Genomic DNA, 19847 nt, shown 5'->3' on the forward strand with positions numbered 1-19847 from the left:
GTTGGGCATTTACCTCAAGATGTATTTCAAAGTGGAATACTAAAACAGTTTATAGTTGACAGTAACCATTTCACGGGTTCTATACCAAAAAGCCTTAGAAACTGCACAAGCCTAAGAGTAGTCGGGATGTCAGAGAATGAACTAGTTGATAATATAACGGAGGCGTTTCACATGTATCCAAATCTATAGCGGATTAATTTGGGTTTCAATATGTTATACGGTGATATTTCTAAAAACTGGGGGGATTGTCAGAAGTTAACAGGAATGTCCCTCTCAGCGAACAATATCACTGGCAGAATACCGCGTGAACTTGGAAAACTGAAGATTTTAAGTGAACTTTATCTTCATACAAGTCATTTAGTAGGGGAAATTCCAGAGGAGCTGTTTGAATTGTCTTCTTTAATCACTTTATATCTGTCTAGTAACAAACTTTCTGGTAGGTTGTCACCATCTGTCGGAATGTTGTTCAACTTACAGTATATTTACTTATCAAGAAATGAACTTATTGGATCAATACCCAACCAACTTGGGGAGTGTTCAAAGTTATTGTCCTTGGATTTGAGAAACAACAATTTTAATGGAAGCATTCCGATCCAAATTGGAAGATTGGACTCGTTATCAATTCTGCTGGATTTTAGTCAGAACAAGTTGAGTGGAGAGATACCGTCAGACTTCGGAAAATTAAACAAACTAGAAAAGTTAAATTTAAAGGACAACAAACTTTTTGGATCAATTCCATCTTCATTTTTTCAAATTGTTAGCTTGACTGTTGTGGATTTTTCTTACAATGAGTTGAGTGGACCTGTTCCAAACATCAAGGCCTTTCAGAATGCGTCAGTTGATGCAACGAAGAAAAACAAAGGTTTGTGTGGTAATATCTCTAGAGGTCTAAAGCCATGCAATTCTCCGGATGTGTTAATTAGAAGAAAAGAGTTCAACAAGAAGCATCTGGTGATAATCCTTGTCTCTGTGTTCAGTTCATTGTTTCTTCTACTTCTGTTGTTTGCCATTTTGTTTCATTGCCGGAAAAAATCTGCAAGCAATGTTGAGGATTCAGCCAAAACTGGATCTACCAATGTGGGGAGAAACTTGTTCTCGGTATGGGATTACGATGGCACATTAGTGTTTGAAGACATAATTGAAGCAACAGAGAATTTTGATACAAAGTATTGCATTGGGACGGGAGGATATGGGAGTGTTTACAAAGCAGAGCTGTCAAATGGCCAGGTTGTTGCCGTGAAGAAATTTCACTTGCCAGATGAAGATTCCGAGTTATTTGTCATGAACTCTTTTGAAAGCGAAGTGACTGCATTGACAGAAACTCGTCACAGGAACATCGTGAAGCTTTTTGGTTTCTGTTCTAATCCAGAACGACGGATATCATTTTTGGTGGATGAGTTCATGGAGAGGGGAAGCTTGAAAACTGTTTTATCTGATGGAGAACGAGCAGTGGAGTTCGATTGGATAAAGCGGATTAGGTTCATCAATGGAACAGCTAATGCACTTGCTTACATGCACCATGATTGCGTACCTGCATTAGTACATAGGGACTTAACGAGCAACAATGTCTTGTTAGATTCAGAATATGGTGCTCGTGTGTCTGATTTTGGTACTGCGAGAATGTTAAAACCAGATTCATCAAATTGGACATCACTTGCAGGAACCTTCGGATATATTGCTCCAGGTACAATTCAGTCTAAACTTAAAAACCATTCCTGTTTCTACCGTATTCCGTAGCTTGTAAGTAAACATCCTTTTTTTTTCTTTCTAATAATGTTGTTGCAGAGCTTGCTTATAAAATGAAGGTAACCGAAAATTGTGATGTTTATAGCTTTGGGGTTCTAATATTTGAAGTGCTAATGGGTAGGCATCCATCTGAAGTCATCACACTGCTCTCTGATTTACTTCTTCCGTCTTCGTCTTTGATTCCAACGGAGACTGATCAAAAGTTGAGAGACATCTTAGACCAACGCATCGGAGCTCCAGGGAATGGTGTTCAGAAGGAAATAATGTACATTACCAAGGTCAGAATTTCATGCTTACAGGGGATCCAAGTACTCGGCCAACTATGCAAGAAGTATCGGTCGAGCTATCATTGTCAGCCAAGAGTAGGACATCTTTTGCAAAGCCTTTGGAAACTGGCAGACCTGCTGATATTGTCTGATGAATTTGTGTAATCAATCCCTTTTGTTTTTTGCGTTTCAATTGTCATTAGTATATATATCTTATGTATATTTAAGCTACAAGGAGGTTGGCCTCTAAATATTATTGTCATTAGTACAAAATAATAGGTTGTCAGTAGCCACATCATTTAGCATTTGAAGAGTTTCAACTTGGCGTCTCCACAACATAACAATAGTCTTCAATAAAATTTATCAACTATGCAAGAAGTATCAATAATTTGTTGAAGACTATTTTCAGTAAAAATAATATGAGCGCATATAAGTCTCACGAACACGGGAATTTTTGCTTCCATATCGTATGGAATTGAAAAACGATTTGAACGAGCCAAAGATCACTCAATTCAGACTTAAAACGAAGAAGTTATTGACCAAACAAGATTTTCACGAACCGAGCATACAAATACTAAAGTGGCAACGACGACAATGCACAGTCCGCTAATGTGGTGATGATTGGACCTTGACTGCTGATGTAGCAGTTTCTGATTAGACCAGAGTTCTGACGTGGTAGAAGAGCGATGTCCACTAACTAGCCGAAAACTGCTGACGTAGTTGTTAGAGCACTGTTCGGTCAAACTCGCATGCATTGCTATCTCAAGCATGTTTGTCAATCTTAGTGATCAAAACTATAAGTCTTGATTTTTAGTCTACTTATAGATGTCTCGGACTAGGATATAGATTATGTAAACATTAGACTTCACGGCGTTCATCAATTGAAGATGAAGAACTAATAAGGAGAGCTTGTGGAACTTCATCAACAAAAGGTATGTGGAGACTAAAAACTCATCTATCACTTGGAAAGTCTATTTCTACTCTATCTTCTATATTGAGACAAAAGTCGTACTACTATATAGTTGTCGATTATACACATTTGAGATTTCGAGCTGAGATTAACTCTCTTACATATTTCTTGAAATATGTTTTGGTAAGCTTTCGCTTCGACCAATTTCATCTTATATTCTTGACGCAAGTCAAAAGATGATCATGTAAAAATCGCCGAGTAACATCTTACATGGTTTGCGTGATACAATCATTTGGTATAGACTTGGAGTGTTTTGTTATGATTATTTCAATAACTTGAAAATTGCTTTGATGCTAATAGTGTGTGAAAACGACTTTTGCCATCCTCCAAGAAAGTTTCAATGATTGAAATAAGAGTTTAGAACACTTAACCATTACTTGTGTACTATTCCATATATGTAATCCATGTCCGAGAATCATAGTATGCGTACTCGTATGTGTACCTGTTGGTTTGAGAAATTCGGGAATCTAAGTACGCGTACCCGTATGAGTACTGGTGTAAGGTTTATGACCGAGAATTTCTGTTGGGATTGGAAGTACGCGTACCCGTTTGCGTATTGGCGAAAAACCCAATCTTGGTCCGGATATTTCAAGTATGCGTACCTGTTTGCATACTTGAAGGTTAAAGTTCTAAAATCAGTTGTGTACATGAACTAATACATTTATATAATAAGGAATGCAATCTTTGCAAACCGTAGGTATAATGTTCATGAATTGATTCGAGTGAATCAAACCGATTTTGCTTCAATTGTTTTCTTGTATACTTTTATAAGAATATAGCAATTGAACAACTCTTTAACTAGTTTCATTTGAGTCACTTGAACTAGTTATGGTTAAGATGAATAAGGTTGATATAAGAATGTGTATATGGCTAACCTCGAGTAACTATTGTTGAGCCAACATGGTGTACACGTTTAGGTACGGTTACTCAAACCTAAATCAAGGTACATTTTATTTGTGTGTAACAATCTAAGTTCGATCTAACATTGAAAGATATCAGCTTAAATCTAATCAGGTTTTCATCTAACTGTGACTATTGAATGCTTTGTTACCAAGGTAACTTATATTGCAAATCCTGATTTGAAAACTATATAAAGGAGAACTCTAGAACCTGAGAAACCTAATCCCAACACCTCATGTTTGATATTAGTTGTATAAGATAGACTCGATTCTCCTTTAACCTTAGGTTTTTCACGAAACCATGTAGGTTAAGAACTTAAAGCCTTCATTGGGATTGTGAAGACAGACACAACTATTTTCTCTGCAGTTGCATGTTATGATCTTGTCCTGTTATATCGTGATTCAGTACTATCTTCTCTAATATTTTCTCGAGAGTGATCTCCGATAGGCAAGATAAAAAGTAATCACAAACACCTTCGTCTCATCGTTTGTGATTCCACAGTATCTTGTTTCACTACCATACGATTAAGATTATTGTGAGGTGATTGATAATACTTGCAGTTGTTGTTCGGGAATATAAGTCTGGTTTATCAATTTGTTCATGTTCACCTTGATTTATCAAAATGACGGAACAAAACTCGTAGGTATTTTTAAGGGATATATATTCATCTATTTCAATAGAATTTTCTGTGAGACAATTTTTTTTATCAAGTCTTCGACTTTGGGTCATAGGAACTCTTGGTTGTTGGTGAGATCAGCTAAGGGAATCAAATGTGCAGTATCCTGCTGGGATTAAAAGACATAAGGAGCGCAACTGTACCTTGAATCAGTGTGAGATTGATTAGGGTTCAACTACAGTCCAGTATGAAGTTCATTGATAGTAGGCTAGTGTCTGTAGTGGCTTAATATAGTGTGGTGTTCAAAGCTGGACTAGGTCCTTGGGTTATTCTGCATATGCGGTTTTCTTGGGTAACAAAATTCTGGTGTCTATGTTATTTCTTTTTCGCATTATATTTTGTTATATAATTTATATATCACGGGTTGTGTGTTGAATCGATCAATTGGGAAATCCAACATTTGGTTATTGATTGAAATTTATTGATCCTTGAACATTGGTCTTTAGTACCCTTGAAGTTACTTCTCTTATATTCAATCGGGTTGCAAATTTCTATTTGTTGACTGCAAATGAATTGAGAGATAGAGATATAACCTCTTTGATATACTTTTCTCTAGATTGAGTCTAACTTTCTAGTTTATTCTCTTGAAAGTATGTTGGAGTAAATCCTATCAGATTGCCAAACGAATTGTTGGGTGTGGTTGTTGTACCCCCGATTTTTCAGTAACGACCGCTGATTGTACGTAGTTGGTTGAGGTGTCGGATAACGGAGAGTGATGACTAGACATGTTGATGATGTGTCACCTAGTCAGTCCCGAATGGTCCGGACCATGTCGGTATGGATTGCATCAGTTTGCACATGTGGCAACACGTGACGGTGTTTGATAAGCTAGGCTGTGTTGAACCGGATCATGGATCCGACGCACGTGATCGACTAGATGCTTGGTTAGATGAACATGAAACACTGGCCAGTTATTGCAACATTATATCTGTTACTTTTTTTCTATTTTTGCAACCCTCTTCTTTTGTTTTCGCAACGATTTATTTACGGTTTCGTAACGTTTTTTCAACTGTTTCACAACACTTTTTTGAAGCCTAATTTTTTTCCCCTTTTATGCTGAACTTTGGAACTCGATTTCTAAGGTTTCGTGAGTTGTAACCCCAAAGGTACCACTATCCAGCCACAAAAAAATCATCAAAACAAAAGTAACAAAAAAACCCCAAATTGCAAAAGTAACATAAAAACCCCGAACGTGTTTTTGCCACCACTAACTACCACTACTAGCAACCAACAACACATCTACAAAAAAATACTAGCGCTACCATAACCATAAAAAGCATCACAACCAACCAACACCACCGCTAACCAGAAAAACCACCACCAAATTTTGGTTTCATCATAAACTTGTTGTTTCATCATTAAAGTCTTTGGTTTCATGATAAAAAAATAGGCAAAAATATGATGAAATCAATTTTGTTTGGGGTTTTTGTATCAAATCTTAAAAATGTTTTTGTATCAATTTTGTTTAATATGGAGTTTTAATGAATCTCAACATTCGAACGGAGTTTTCGTACTCCAAATTTCATCACCTTGGTGTTTTACTACTAGTTTTGATGACAAAATTCTTATTTTACTCAAATCCCCTTAGCCGGCGCCGATGTTTGTAACTAGGAATAGCCTTATGAATTTTAATTTTAATTTCAAGAAGTAATAGTTACAGCTTTATGTTTGTAAGTAGGTTGGGCTCGGAACTATTGTTGACCAACTAGCTTAACAATGCAAGCCCCTTTTCGATATTTATTGCTAGATACGATTGTCATTGATATATCATAAATGCATGCATGAGTAATTAATTCCGACGGTGCAGCTATTTTAGATATAGATATCAAAAATGCATGCATGAGTGAATCCCCTTCTAGGTAGGACTGTCAATATATTTCCGAAGTTTGAAATCCGTTTCCGAAAATCCGACATCATATAGGATTTAATTCGATTTGTTAGTTTTCTGAATTCAGAATCGTAAATGTTATCAGAATTTACCTCTTAACCTAAACGGAACCGGATAAGACTCATTCCTTTAGACTAATATCCGACATACGATAACTTAGGAGTGTACTTGTAATTTCCTACCCCTAGGTATTATCTGTCGGGAGAAATAAGTCATTACTCTTACTCTTTATCATTTTCTCATTCTCTAACAAAACTCAACACAGAAACACAAAAACAGATCGATTTGATTGAGAGAGAGGGACTGAATGATCGATTGACCATGATTTGATCAAGAATATTTGATGATCAGAGACTCTCACTCAAGAAGTAAGTCATTAATTATGATTCTAATCGATTGTTTTGAAGTTTGGTTTTTTCTTTCCCCAAAGCTATTGTGTATTTGCATGTTTGATGTTTGAATATTTGTGTGTTTAGCTTTTAGAATAAATTCTGTTATTCTTTTAGGTTTTTCATTACAACCGCATTCATATAAAATTAGGGTTTCAATTTTTATTTTGATTGTTGGGTTTGAAATTTGAATAGAGATCACGATTAATGGGTTTTATTTGATTTAAATTTAGGGTTTTGAGTTTTTTGATTGATTATATTCAATCCCATGATTTGGGTTTTGTTTTGCTAAATTGATTGATTAGTAATCAAGGGTTTGTTCACGGGAGTGTTATTATTCTTATAGACAAATCTAGAGAATAGTTTCTGAAGGGAAAGTACAAGAAAATATGATTAATAGAGGAGAGTAGAACTCTTTGTGGACATGGTTATAAGAACAAAAATATTTTCCATCGAAGAATTGCTGAGAGTGAGATTGTCCTTTCTTAAAAAATCACTTGCTAATTATGCACCTTTCTATATGAATTTGAAACATTTGGATGAACTCAATTTTGTGTTATTTATCATGATGTCAGTTGAGTGAGGGTGGGTGGGGTGAGAAATAGGAGAGTGATTGTAAGTTTTGTGGTTTGGTGTAATAGTGGATTAATGTGTGTGTATATATGCAAACACATAGGAGAGTGATTGTAATTTTTGTAAGACCGTATTTTCTTCTTGATCCTTGGGTTAATAAAGGTCCAAAAACTACCATTTATGTCAATGGCGATGAATTATATATCCTAAAGCAGTATCGTATATCTTTGATTCTTCCCAATGTGCCAGTGTCAATAATTGATACATGCCTGCAAAGTAAATGTGGACTTTATTGGAAAATCATATATGTTGTTCTCATTCTATTAGAAAACCATTTGGTTAATAATGCAGATATGGAAATCACAGACTGAAGTTGATGCAATAATGCAACATGCAACCAGACAGCCAAGAAAGATTACTACTCACTAACCTGTTTTCTTTTTGTTGTTGTGTACTTCAGTTTTCATTTGTTTATGTGGCTTTATAGTTTGTACTTTCTTTTCGTGTGTGATGTGTGAGACTGGGAGACTAGCAGTAAACATTTTGTTTGCGTGGCTTTGTAGTTTTTTTTTCACTTTGGATTTTACAACATTTTGAACTCAAAGACTCTGTTTTTCTTCAGTTTTAAGTTTTTCCCCAGAAATCAGATTTTATAAGGAAAAAATCAGATATCCGATAACTTAGCCTAACAAAATCACATTAGGATTTTTAGATTCAATCGGATTTTATCGGATACCGGATATGATATTTCCGATAAGACGTAACTAGAGGTGTTAATTGGGCCTGACCAGCACGTTTATGCCACAACACCACATGTTAAAATTCGAGCACATCACCACGCAAAACGGGCACAACACGTTAGATTAATGTGTTGTGTTGTGCCAGACAAATAGGCACACCAGCACGACACAACATGTGGCACGTGTAAGCATGCGACACAACACGACAAGCAAAGAAAGCACGCCAAATCATGCATAAAATACAATGCGATGCATCACATTTCATGCATATTTCACAAAAAAAAATCTTAATTATAGCCATTTTTTGACATTTTATTTAATTTCTATAATAATATATATATACTCACTAAAATATCGGAAAAATAATTACTTTGGAAAACATAAAATAAGTAGGCTAGCACATCACAGTACGACACATCACGATTATTTTTCTGGCACAACACAGCACAACACGTCATGTAGCATGACACATCACAACACATCTGAATCTCGGCACAACCCATCCCAGCACATATCACGCTAAGCACGTCACTTCGTGGTTGTGCCGGGCCGGGACGACACGTTTTATGCCTCCAGACTTAACCTCAACTGATTTGTCAATGGCTTTGTATTGGACATTTACTGGGTACTAAACGTTAAATAGACCATTATAAAACCATAATAAAAAATAATAAGAATCATACAGATATCTCAAATTTTCAAAATACAAGGTGGTTTATTAGCCAACGTTGTGATTGTTGTCCCATTATGCCAGTAAATCTTTTTTTATTATCATTCATATTTATATTTTATATTTCTCTTTCTTGCAATCAAAATATTGTTTCCATCTTATATCCTACAATATACTCATTGACTTTATATTATAAATATATTAGGGTTTTTTACCTTCTCCAATTGACATTGTACTTGTCTGTAAAGACTACATGCATGTTGATGAAAAAATTATTCACGAAACTGATATTATCGGTATACAAGTAAAACCGATATATCGGTCTGTACCTATCATTCCGTATTTGTATCGCCGAAATTTTCGGTAATGTATTGGTATTTTTCGAAACCCGTTAAAAACCTGTAATATCGGCCTGTACGCCCGATATTGACTACCTTGATCCCGTCTTTTACCAATCTTTGAATCTTTTCACGAGATATATCTCCCAGCTTCTTATGCCACAAGAATGAGGAATAACCCTCAGCATGTTCAGTTCTATCATTATGATGCATGGTTAAATACATTCCTGGTATTGATGATGACGATAAATGTAACTTGTAAAGACCATCAGAAATATAACCACAACCAATAACTTTAAAATATTTAAACAAACTAAAACACCCATTGGCAATTTGAAATTGAAAAACTTGTCTATCTTTAAACAATCTTTCTTGTTTTCCAAAACAATAAAGTATCCTTGATCTAGAATCAGACAATCGGTGGCTATATCATTAACTGGGGCTTTATTGTCATTGCCCGTAAAAAGGAAATTTCATTCTAGTTTGTGATTTGGGTTGAAATGTATCCCCGTATCGAATTTGAAACATTTAAATTATCACCAAAATCAAATCACTATGATAAAGAAGATTCTTTAACAGTCAAATTGGTTTCAATATAGCTTATGAATCCCAACTGCTTACCTTTATTTTCAAAATATTTTTGACGCTTAGTGCAATTTTTCTAAAAATGACGAGTTTTCTTACAGAAGCGACACTTATTGTCATCTTGCTTTGCCTTCTTCTTTTCAGGTTGACCAGAGTTATTCTGTGGTGCTCCCTTATTGCCCTTTATAGGCTTGCGCTTATTGCTCACTTCTCGGTTGACGAAATACGCGTGATTAAGACCTTGCTGGTTTAGCCTAGTGATGAGTGCCAAATATTGTATATATTTGCACACTTTTTATTGGTATTTAACTCATCTTTTGTGCATTAATTCTACATTTTATCCCATATTCTGTATTTTCATTGTTTTCAAGAATAAATATTTTTATTAATTAATTTTGCATTTTTTAGGTTTTAAATAAATTTTGGATGAATTACGGAGCAAAAAGAGCAGAAAAGTGGTGGAAGCCAAGAGGAATCACGCAAAGAAGCCGCGAAGAATGTTGTGCGCAAGACCAAAAGGCTAGAACTGGGCTTGAAGAGGAAGAATTGTTCTTAAAGAAGATATGAGCTTGGCATACCCAAGGCCCAAAACCCTCACCCAAACCCATTTCCAATATCCATACCCGCCTTCATCTTCAGCCGTCAAATTGGATCATCTCAGCATCCTACGGTCGCTTCATAATAGTGCATCAAAATCTGAAGCTTCTGTCTAACACTACAGCACCTAACTCCATCTTGAGCCGTTAGTTTCGTTGTACTTCCGCATCCAACGGTCGCTCCTTGCTTCCTTCCATCTCGCCGTTAGATAGAGTCATCATCTCCACATCCCACGACTCATCTTCACCAAACATCAAGATTCGCTGTACCCGCCTAACACCATAGTACCAAACACCTATACCCTCATCAACCAAACACTCCCCTCCTTCTTCTCCATTGACTTCACCTCCCTCACCCCGTTTGCAGAACCACCACTCCCTGCCACCACCTACTCTGCCATCGCCACCACCTCTACCACCTGCCACAACCTCCACCATCATCACCCTATCTTCTACCATAATTATTGTTAGCAATAATGAGTCATCTGCTGAAGACTCTCAACCAAATGAGCTAGCATTCCGTGTATGAAGGAATGACCGAGTTTTGTGCATCTTGGCGAGTCTTACGGGTCTTTAGTTTTCAGTTGAATCTAGCGTCTGTAACTCGTGAAGCTATAACAAACTTTGTACTCTCTGATATAAATAAGAAACAGACTCCACAGTTCAGGTGTGGAAGCCTTTCACCAAAACTCAATTCATAACTTGGTATCAGCCTTGATCCAAGCTACGCTTCCAAAACCAATCCAAATACAATACATACAATGTCGACAACAACTCAATTGAGAAACATACAGATCCATCATCTGGTAACTCTTAAGTTAACAGAAAACAATTACCCACTGTGGAAGACGCAGTTTAAACCAATTCTGAAGGGCCATGGACTAACTGGCTTCATTGAAGGTTCAAAACCTATACCTCCTAGAACGCTACCAGATTCTGATGCAGAAAATCCAGAGTTCACTGCATATGAAGAACAAGAATCTCTTTTGGTTGGGTGGTTGAACTCAACTCTTACTCCAGAATGTCTTGGGGTTGTACGTGATCTTAACACATCTAAGGAGGTATGGGATGCTCTGGAGGCAGAATATGCTCCAAAGACAAAGTTTCACCAGATGAATCTCAAAAAACAGTTACACAACTTGAACAAAGGTAATAAATCTTTACGAGTCTTTTTAAATGAGGCTAAAGAACTATTTTTTCAGCTTGCAGCATCCGGATATACAGTCAGTGATGATGAAAAGAAACAATCCATCAGCAATGGGTTGAATCAAGCATATGATTCAATTGTCTCCACCTTAGGCACATTAGAAAACCTGAGCATGGATCTGTTTTACTCGCATCTTCTGAACTTTGACATGCGTATTACACGTCAGCTTGAAGATATACAACAACCAATTGCCCATCTTGCTGCTTCATCTTCGTCAGGAGGAAAACCTTACCAATCCAACAACCACAATCCAAGTCAACGAACTTTTCAGTATCAACATAATCAGTCTAAACCTCGCTTCAAGAATCCTGTGCAAAACAACAACACTGCTGAGAAGTGTCAAATCTGCAAAAAGAAAGGACACCTTGGTGACAAATGCTGGTTCCGCTACAAACCTAGCACTAATGTGCAAAAAATCAAGCTGCATATATTGCTTTTCCTGAAGCTTCCATTGGCAATCAATGGGTAACAGATACTGGTGCTACAAATCATCTTACAGCAGATATGAGCAACTTGACAATTCCACATGAATATTCAGGCACTGAACAAGTGTATGTGGGAAATGGTAATGCACTTAATATCACACATAATGGTAATGCATCTTTCACCCATAACTCAAGTTTATTCTGTTTGAATAACATATTTCATGTACCAAGTATAAAAACGAATCTGTTATCAGTTTCTCAATTCTGCAAAGATAATGGTGTTTTCTTTGAGTTTCACTCATCTCATTTCTTTGTGAAGGACAAGACAACGGGAAAGCTGCTGCTGTGCGGACTGAATAGGAATGGACTGTACTTTCTTGATGGCGTTGCGCAAGTCAGCAGACAAGGATCTTCTCAAGCTCATGTTGCGTCTTCCATGCCGACCAGGCATCAACGTCTTGGTCATCCAATGCTCCGTACCGTTTCTAGCATTTGCAATAGGTTTTCACTTCCAGTTTCTAATAAAATGTTTACTTTCTGCGATTCTTGTCATGTTAGTAAGAGCAGAAAACTTTCTTTTTCACTAAGCAGTACTTCTTATGATAAACCGTTATCTTTGGTTGTTTCTGATATCTGGGTCTCCCCCAAACTCTCCAGGTCTGGTTTTAGTTATTACATGCTCATAATGGATGTTTATTCACATTTCACTTGGGTGTTTCCTTTAGTGCAACGTTCTGATGCTTTGAGTATTTTTGTTAATTTTCGAAAACAAATTGAAAATCTTACAGATCATAGAATAAATTTTTTTCAGTCTGACAATACCTTAGAGTACAAAAAGTTCACTAAGTATTTAAATGACTCTGGTATTCAACACCGATTCTCATGTCCTCATACATCACCACAAAATGGCATTGCAGAAAGACGTATTCGCCATGTCACTGAATCTGGACTTGCCCTTTTATTTCATGCACATATGCCCTCTTCATTTTGGGCTGATGCGTTTGTCACTGCTTGTTATTTAATTAATCGTCTGCCTAAATCATCATGTGAAGTTAAAACTCCTCTATAACTCCTTTTTCATAAAGAACCAGGATACAGGTTTTTAAAGGTTTTCGGTTGTCTTGCTTATCCTTGCCTCAGATATTATAACTCGAACAAGCTAGAGCCTAGATCACTCCCATGTGTCTTTATAGGTTATAGTAGTTCTCATAAGGGTTATGTCTGCCTACATAAAGAGTCTGGTAGGATTTACATTACACGCCATGTAAGGTTTGAAGAACAGTCGTTTCCATTCAGTACAAAGCAGCAGTGTGTACCATTGCATGGTCCAGGTAATGTGCCTTCGGATACTTCTTTTCTATATTCTCCTCATTTTATGCGTAGAAATTATCTTCCTACGCAACAACAAGTGGTATCCAATAGTGCAGACCATCATCTGAGTATCTGCAATGATATGGTAGCTTTGGAACCTTCCATGGCATCTCCTACGAATTCTACTTCTCATCTGCAGGCTCCAAGTATCTCTGCTGCTGATTCTGTCACAAGTGTGCCTCTTCAGGACTGCTCCGAAGTAACTACTACAAATGTCGTGTCCTCTACTCATCCTATGCAGACAAGGGCAAAATCTGGTATTAACATGCATGTTCAAAAATTGTGTTTATCTGCTTCTAAACATCCCCTTAATGATTCAGACTTCATGGAACCTACATGTTACTCAGAGGCATGCAAAATTCCAGAATGGCGTACAACTATGGATAATCAGATTAATGCCCTCATCAGAAATGGCACATACTCGATAGTTCCTTTTCAACCTGGCATGAATGTAGTTGGCTCCAAGTGGGTTTATCGGGTAAAACAAAATTCTGATGGGACAATTGATAAACGTAAAGCTCGGCTGGTGGAAAAGGGTTTTAATCAACATGAAGGGGTTGATTATGGAAAAACCTTTAGTCCTGTTATAAAACCATGTACAATACGTCTAGTTCTTTCTATTGCTGTCATGAACAAGTAGCCTTTGAAGCAGCTAGATGTTGAGAATGCGTTCCTCCATGGTACTCTGGATGAGGAAGTTTATATGAAACAACCGGCAGGATATGTAGATGCTAATCTTCCAACTCATGTGTGTAAACTGCATAAGTCATTATATGGGTTAAAGCAGGCTCCACGTGCATGGTTTTCACGGCTCAGTAACTATCTGATGACTCTTGGTTTTAAAGGTTCAGTTGCAGACACGTCCTTGTTTGTCTGTAAAACCAAGCTTTCAGTTACTTATGTATTGATTTATGTGGATGACATTATTTTCACAGGTTCAGACTCTTCACGGGTTGCTCAGCTCATTCAAGACCTCAGTAGGGAGTTTGCAATAAAAGACATGGGATACCTTCATTTCTTTCTGGGTGTTGAGGTTATCAAGTAATCTGGTGGTATAATTCTTACTCAACGCAAGTATATAACAGACCTCCTAAAACGTACTAAATTGGATGGGTTAAACCGGTGACAAGTCCAATGTATTCTAGCTTAAAATTAAGGCAGACGGGCAGTGAAAAGTTTCAAGACTGCACCTTATATCGCAGCGTTGTTGGTGCTCTTCAATATCTCCATCTCACAAGGCCTGACATTTCTGTTGTTGTAAATAAGGTTTGCCAGTATATGCACAATCCTTATGTTGAACATTGGGAACAAGTAAAACGTATTCTTCGTTATCTGAAGCATACCGTAGATTATGGTCTACATATTCGTCCTTCACGTGATTTTTCTTTGCATGGTTACTCAGATGCTGATTGGGCTGGTTGCTTAGATGACCGTAGATCAACTAGTGGTTATGGTATTTACTTTGGTGGCAATCTGATTTCATGGAGTGCCAAAAAGCAAAAGACGGTAAGCAAATCCAGCACTGAAGCTGAATATCGGGGCATTGCCATTGCAACGTCTGAAATTATCTGGATTGAGTCTTTGCTTCATGAACTTGGAATTCCTATCTCACCTCCTGTACTGTGGTGTGATAATTTGGGCGCTACATACCTAACATCTAATTCTGTGTTTCATGCTCGTACAAAGCATATCGAGATAGATTATCATTTTGTAAGAGAAAGGGTGGCAAGCAAACGTCTGTTAGTACAGTTCATCAGTTCACGGGATCAAATAACTGACATTTTTACTAAGGGGCTGCCTTCACTTAGATTTCAATTTTTACGTGGCAAGTTGTACATTCGTAAACTTGAGTACAACTTGAGGGGGAATGTTAGCAATAATGAGTCATCTGCTGAAGACTCTCAACCAAATGAGCTAGCATTCCGTATATGAAGGAATGACCGAGTTTTGTGCATCTTGGTGAGTCTTACGGGTCTTTAGTTTTCAGTTGAATCTAGCGTCTGTAACTCGTGAAGCTATAACAAACTTTGTACTCTCTGATATAAATAAGAAACAGACTCCACAGTTCAGGTGTGGAAGCCTTTTACCAAAACTCAATCCATAACTATTACCCTAAACTTCTAGCCATCTCTTCTATCGTTTTCTTCCCTAATTTCTCTCTGAAAACCTAGGCAAGAAATTAATGGAATTGTTCGAGTTAGAAATTCAATTAGAGGGCGTGGAGAGGAGCAGGAGAGCCATACAAAGCATGGGTCAAAGGCTATGGAGCTAATCAGTGGAGTATAGGTAGGAATTACCAAACCCTAATTCATCTGCTATTTTGGGAATTTTTTGAGAAACCCTAATTTTTGTGGGAAAATGTATGATAACTATAAATTGGGTGTTGGGTGTGTGTTGTAGGCATGCTGGGTTAGCCAGCTTCACTTCTTTAGAGAACTGGACTAGCCAGTGTCACAAATGTGTTGTGTTGTTCAAGTTTTGTATATTTTCATGTTCAATTCCAGTTAATGTTCATATTAGTGTACTGTCAATATTAGTTTCATGTTAGTACTCTTAAATGTAGTTATTGTTATGTTAACCTCTATGTTTTGTTAGCTTCTATATCCTGTTAGGGCTTAGATGAAGCTTTGAGACACTACTGAGTAGTAAGTCTTAGTGATTACTCTTGTAGGAAGAACTGAATTAGAATGATAATGTTCTTGGTGATCAAATGCACCTGTGATTGGGTGTGCTGTAAGAAGACACCCAATGCTAGGGGTGAACTAGAGAAATTAGGGACACAACCATTCATCAATGTAACCCTGAACCATAGGCAGGCTTGAACCTTAACCTAGGTTCAATAGGGACAAGTGGATAACTAGAACTGATGCTTAGGTCACAAGGTGGATTCTAGATGAAACCATTCACCTCATGCTAGATCACTTCCAGCTGAAACACCATACTTGTAATTCTAGAACTGTAGGATAGAAATCCATTAGGCTGTTTATTCACTTAAGTAGTTGACCAGTAGTTAATTGCCTAAGTGAGAAAGTTAGTTAAAATGCTAGGAAAATCACTGTCTTAATGACCCTGAGCATGCTGTCTAGACCCATTCCTTTGATGAGCAGCAGGCATAGAACCTTCACTGCCATCTAGATAGTCAGCAACCCTAGAAGCTTGCTGTTGTCTAAGCTAGGGACAAGTATATGCTTAAAATGGAATGACTAGAGTGAGTGGAGTGGTGAACTCAAGGCTCTAACACTCTCACTGTTTGTTTCATTGTGTTTTATTCTTTGCTTTACTGCCATTGTATGTTACTTGTCTTGCTGTCTCAGATTCTTTGCTCATTGCCTTTGGCTCACTGCCACTGTTTCTTTGCCACTGTCACTCCTCACTGCCACTTTAATTCTCTGCATTAGTTTACTGCTTAGGATAATCTTAGCTTAGGAGAGTAGGAAAACTTCAACTCACACCCTTGTCCCTGTGGATCGACCCGTACTTGTGCACTTTCTACAACAACGCCGTGCACTTGCAGTTATCACAAGTAGGATCACATTCTAAGACCTACCACCTATCTTCCTCTTGAACCAGCATGTTTTCCAGTTTATGTGCAGTCCACTTTTTCTTAATAGTGTTGCAATGCGCTTGAAAAAGGTGCATATTGAGTTGGAAGCGAATCGAGAATGAATTGGACAAGAAATTTCTCATCCACAGTTAATTTCATCTCGGTGAGATGAAAAACAATGCTTCATATTTATATCACATGCTGGTGCATTGACTGTGCATCGGTATACTTCATGGTGGTCAGGTCAGCCATCAACTTCCCAGGTAGAGACTTATCCGCTGTCTTAAAGCGGTCTTTTACGATTTCCATAAGGTCCTTAGCATTTTTATGTTCGGGAAGAGACCCTTTAATATTTTCATCAATGTGCATTCACATCAACTGTATGCCCAGCCTATCACTTCTTTTCAGGAGACTCTTATCTTCGGCAGATTTCTTATCATCTATAACTGGCTTTTCAATTTGGAAAGCAAGATCAATATCATGCACACTCAAAGTGAACTCAACAGTCTCTTTCCATTATGAGAAGTTTATGCCATTGAAGAATGGGATCGATGAAGTATATGAGTGCAATGACTTAGAATTAGAAGTTTTAAAACATGACAATAATACACAAAATCAAACTCACACACATGTAAATTAAGAAACTCATGTGGGTAGAATCTTAAATAAAAAAACAATTATGTCATAAAGTCATAAAAATCATTCACATATATATGTGCAAAGCAAAGACAAACATATGTGGACATTATGTCTTTCATAGTAACATATATAATCATATATTAGTTCAAATATGTGAATTAGAGTAACATGTGGGTAACTTATGACTAAATATTCATTTTTTAATGTTTATATATACAAATAGTTGAAAAAACATCTCATGCGGATGATAGTTATTCTCATGTGATTGCACAAAACGATATAGACTTACAATGACATGTTAATAGAACATAATATTTGAATATCAGAGTGGTGATAACTAAAGAGCATACAATTCAAACATTTTGGTGATTTAAAACATGTTATAGGCGTTACCATACAATAAGGTTCTATACATGTTCATATTGGATCATATTAAAACTCAAAATCCAAAGTCAAAAGTCAAAATCAACAACTAACAGTCAACAATCAAAGTCAATGGTCAAGTAGTCAATCAAAGTCAATGGTCAAATAGTCAAATGGTCAACAACGAAAGTCAAATAGTCTATGTCAGATAGTCAAACAGTCAAAGTCAGACATCATGGTCAATTGTTTTCTTAATGTCAAACAAAGAAGGTTTTAAAGCATTATGGGCTTGTCCAAAACATAACCAACCGTACATTTTCATGTTATTGTTATTGTTAAACATATTAAATCAAGCCCATTAAACTTTCATAACATTACAATGAGCTCATATACACATTTTTAGAATTAGAAACCTTTCACTTTCATAGACGTTCCATTTTTCTCATAAACCTAACCGCATACTTCGTTAATATTATACATACTTTTTGAGTATTTACGCATGAATCAAACGAAACATATTTTCAATCATCAGTTAATCACATCATCATGTTACATCTTGTTAATCAACAATACTCAGAAATTATGTTATTGTCAAACCCATATGAATCAAACATACATGTTATACAGGAGTCGGTTAAAAAATTATGATACTCATAATGGAACAACATATACGTTATTTTCATGTTTGTTTGTAATAAATCATGATCCATAAATATGATTATTGTTAATTAAATAAACACGATGATAGATTCATATCAACACAACAATTACATATAACATCATGGATAATCATGAAGTTCTAAACCTAGCTCTTGATGCCAAATATAGGATCTATATTATATACATGGATAATCATGGAGTTCTAAACCTAGCTCTTGATGCCAAATATAGGATCTATATTATATACATGATGGTAGGAACTTTGAACAAAATGATAATCACAATACGCATAGTGGTGTTAAAGTAGAATACCTGACAATGTCATTGGTGAAGAAAACAAGCGATACTTTATATGTCATACCTTGAGTTGGAGTTTCTAGGTTTCTCCTTCTTGACCTTTTTTGTGTAATGAGTAATAAAATTCACGAATCAACACTAATGACTATTGAGTTCCTTTTATAGGTAGAAGAAGGACCAAGGTTCCTAGGGTTTAGAGTAAGCAATAAATCACCGCCCATGAAGAAAAAGATAATAGGAAATAAACCCAAAAAAATTGTGACCGTAATATTTAACAATATTCTTAATTAACCAATATTATTATATGGCCAAATAGGATATTTCTACGAATAGAAATATTCTTACATCTCTCCCTAAATTTTTACCTATTTTCCACCTCAATTTTTCATATTTCCTATCCTCATAATTTATAAAATAAATTCACACTTTAAAATTGATTTTGTTTTCTATCTGTACATTGAGATGCAATATTTATCGCACAAGATGACGGGTTTCCAGACAGATTGTGCTCCATGATAATCCATCTTTTGTCGCTCATCGACCAACTAATGTACAACCACGAGACACTACATCTGCAGTTCAATAATTAGATCGAACGGTTCTCTTTGAATGCTCTATAAATACTTATCATTTTACCTATTCCAAATTACACCTCTCTAGTAATCTCTCTATACTCTAACTCAAATTTTCTAGCAAAAGCAACAACAAATTTGGAACCATGGATGTCTCAACTTTCGGTAAATTTTCAGAATGTCGAGACATCTGAGACTCATAGTTCCGAAAGCAATATAGAAAAAATATATTCACCAAACAAAAAAGAAGCAATATTACAACCTCACTATCAATTACTATTAATAGTGCCAAAAATTTCTAGAAATAAATTTTTACTATTACTATTAATATAATCTTACCGATAGAAAAATAGATTTTACTCAATAATTGAAACACGTCAATATGGCTCCATCAAGTTCATAACTGGAAGAAAGTTAACTTTAGGAAGTTGC

The 19847-nt window shown here is 36.4% G+C and overlaps 1 protein-coding gene across 1 annotated transcript; it reads left to right on the forward strand.

Annotated features, from left to right (window-relative positions):
- Positions 1-264: 264 nt before the first annotated feature.
- On the forward strand, positions 265-2177 carry LOC113292595 (MDIS1-interacting receptor like kinase 2-like). Its single transcript, XM_026541479.1, has 2 exons — positions 265-1684; positions 1786-2177. The coding sequence occupies exons 1-2, from the start codon at positions 265-267 to the stop codon at positions 2175-2177; spliced, it is 1812 nt and encodes a 603-aa protein (XP_026397264.1).
- Positions 2178-19847: the final 17670 nt, after the last annotated feature.

This window comes from Papaver somniferum, chromosome 7, assembly GCF_003573695.1.
Source record: "Papaver somniferum cultivar HN1 chromosome 7, ASM357369v1, whole genome shotgun sequence".
NCBI classification, from domain to species: Eukaryota; Viridiplantae; Streptophyta; class Magnoliopsida; order Ranunculales; family Papaveraceae; genus Papaver; species Papaver somniferum.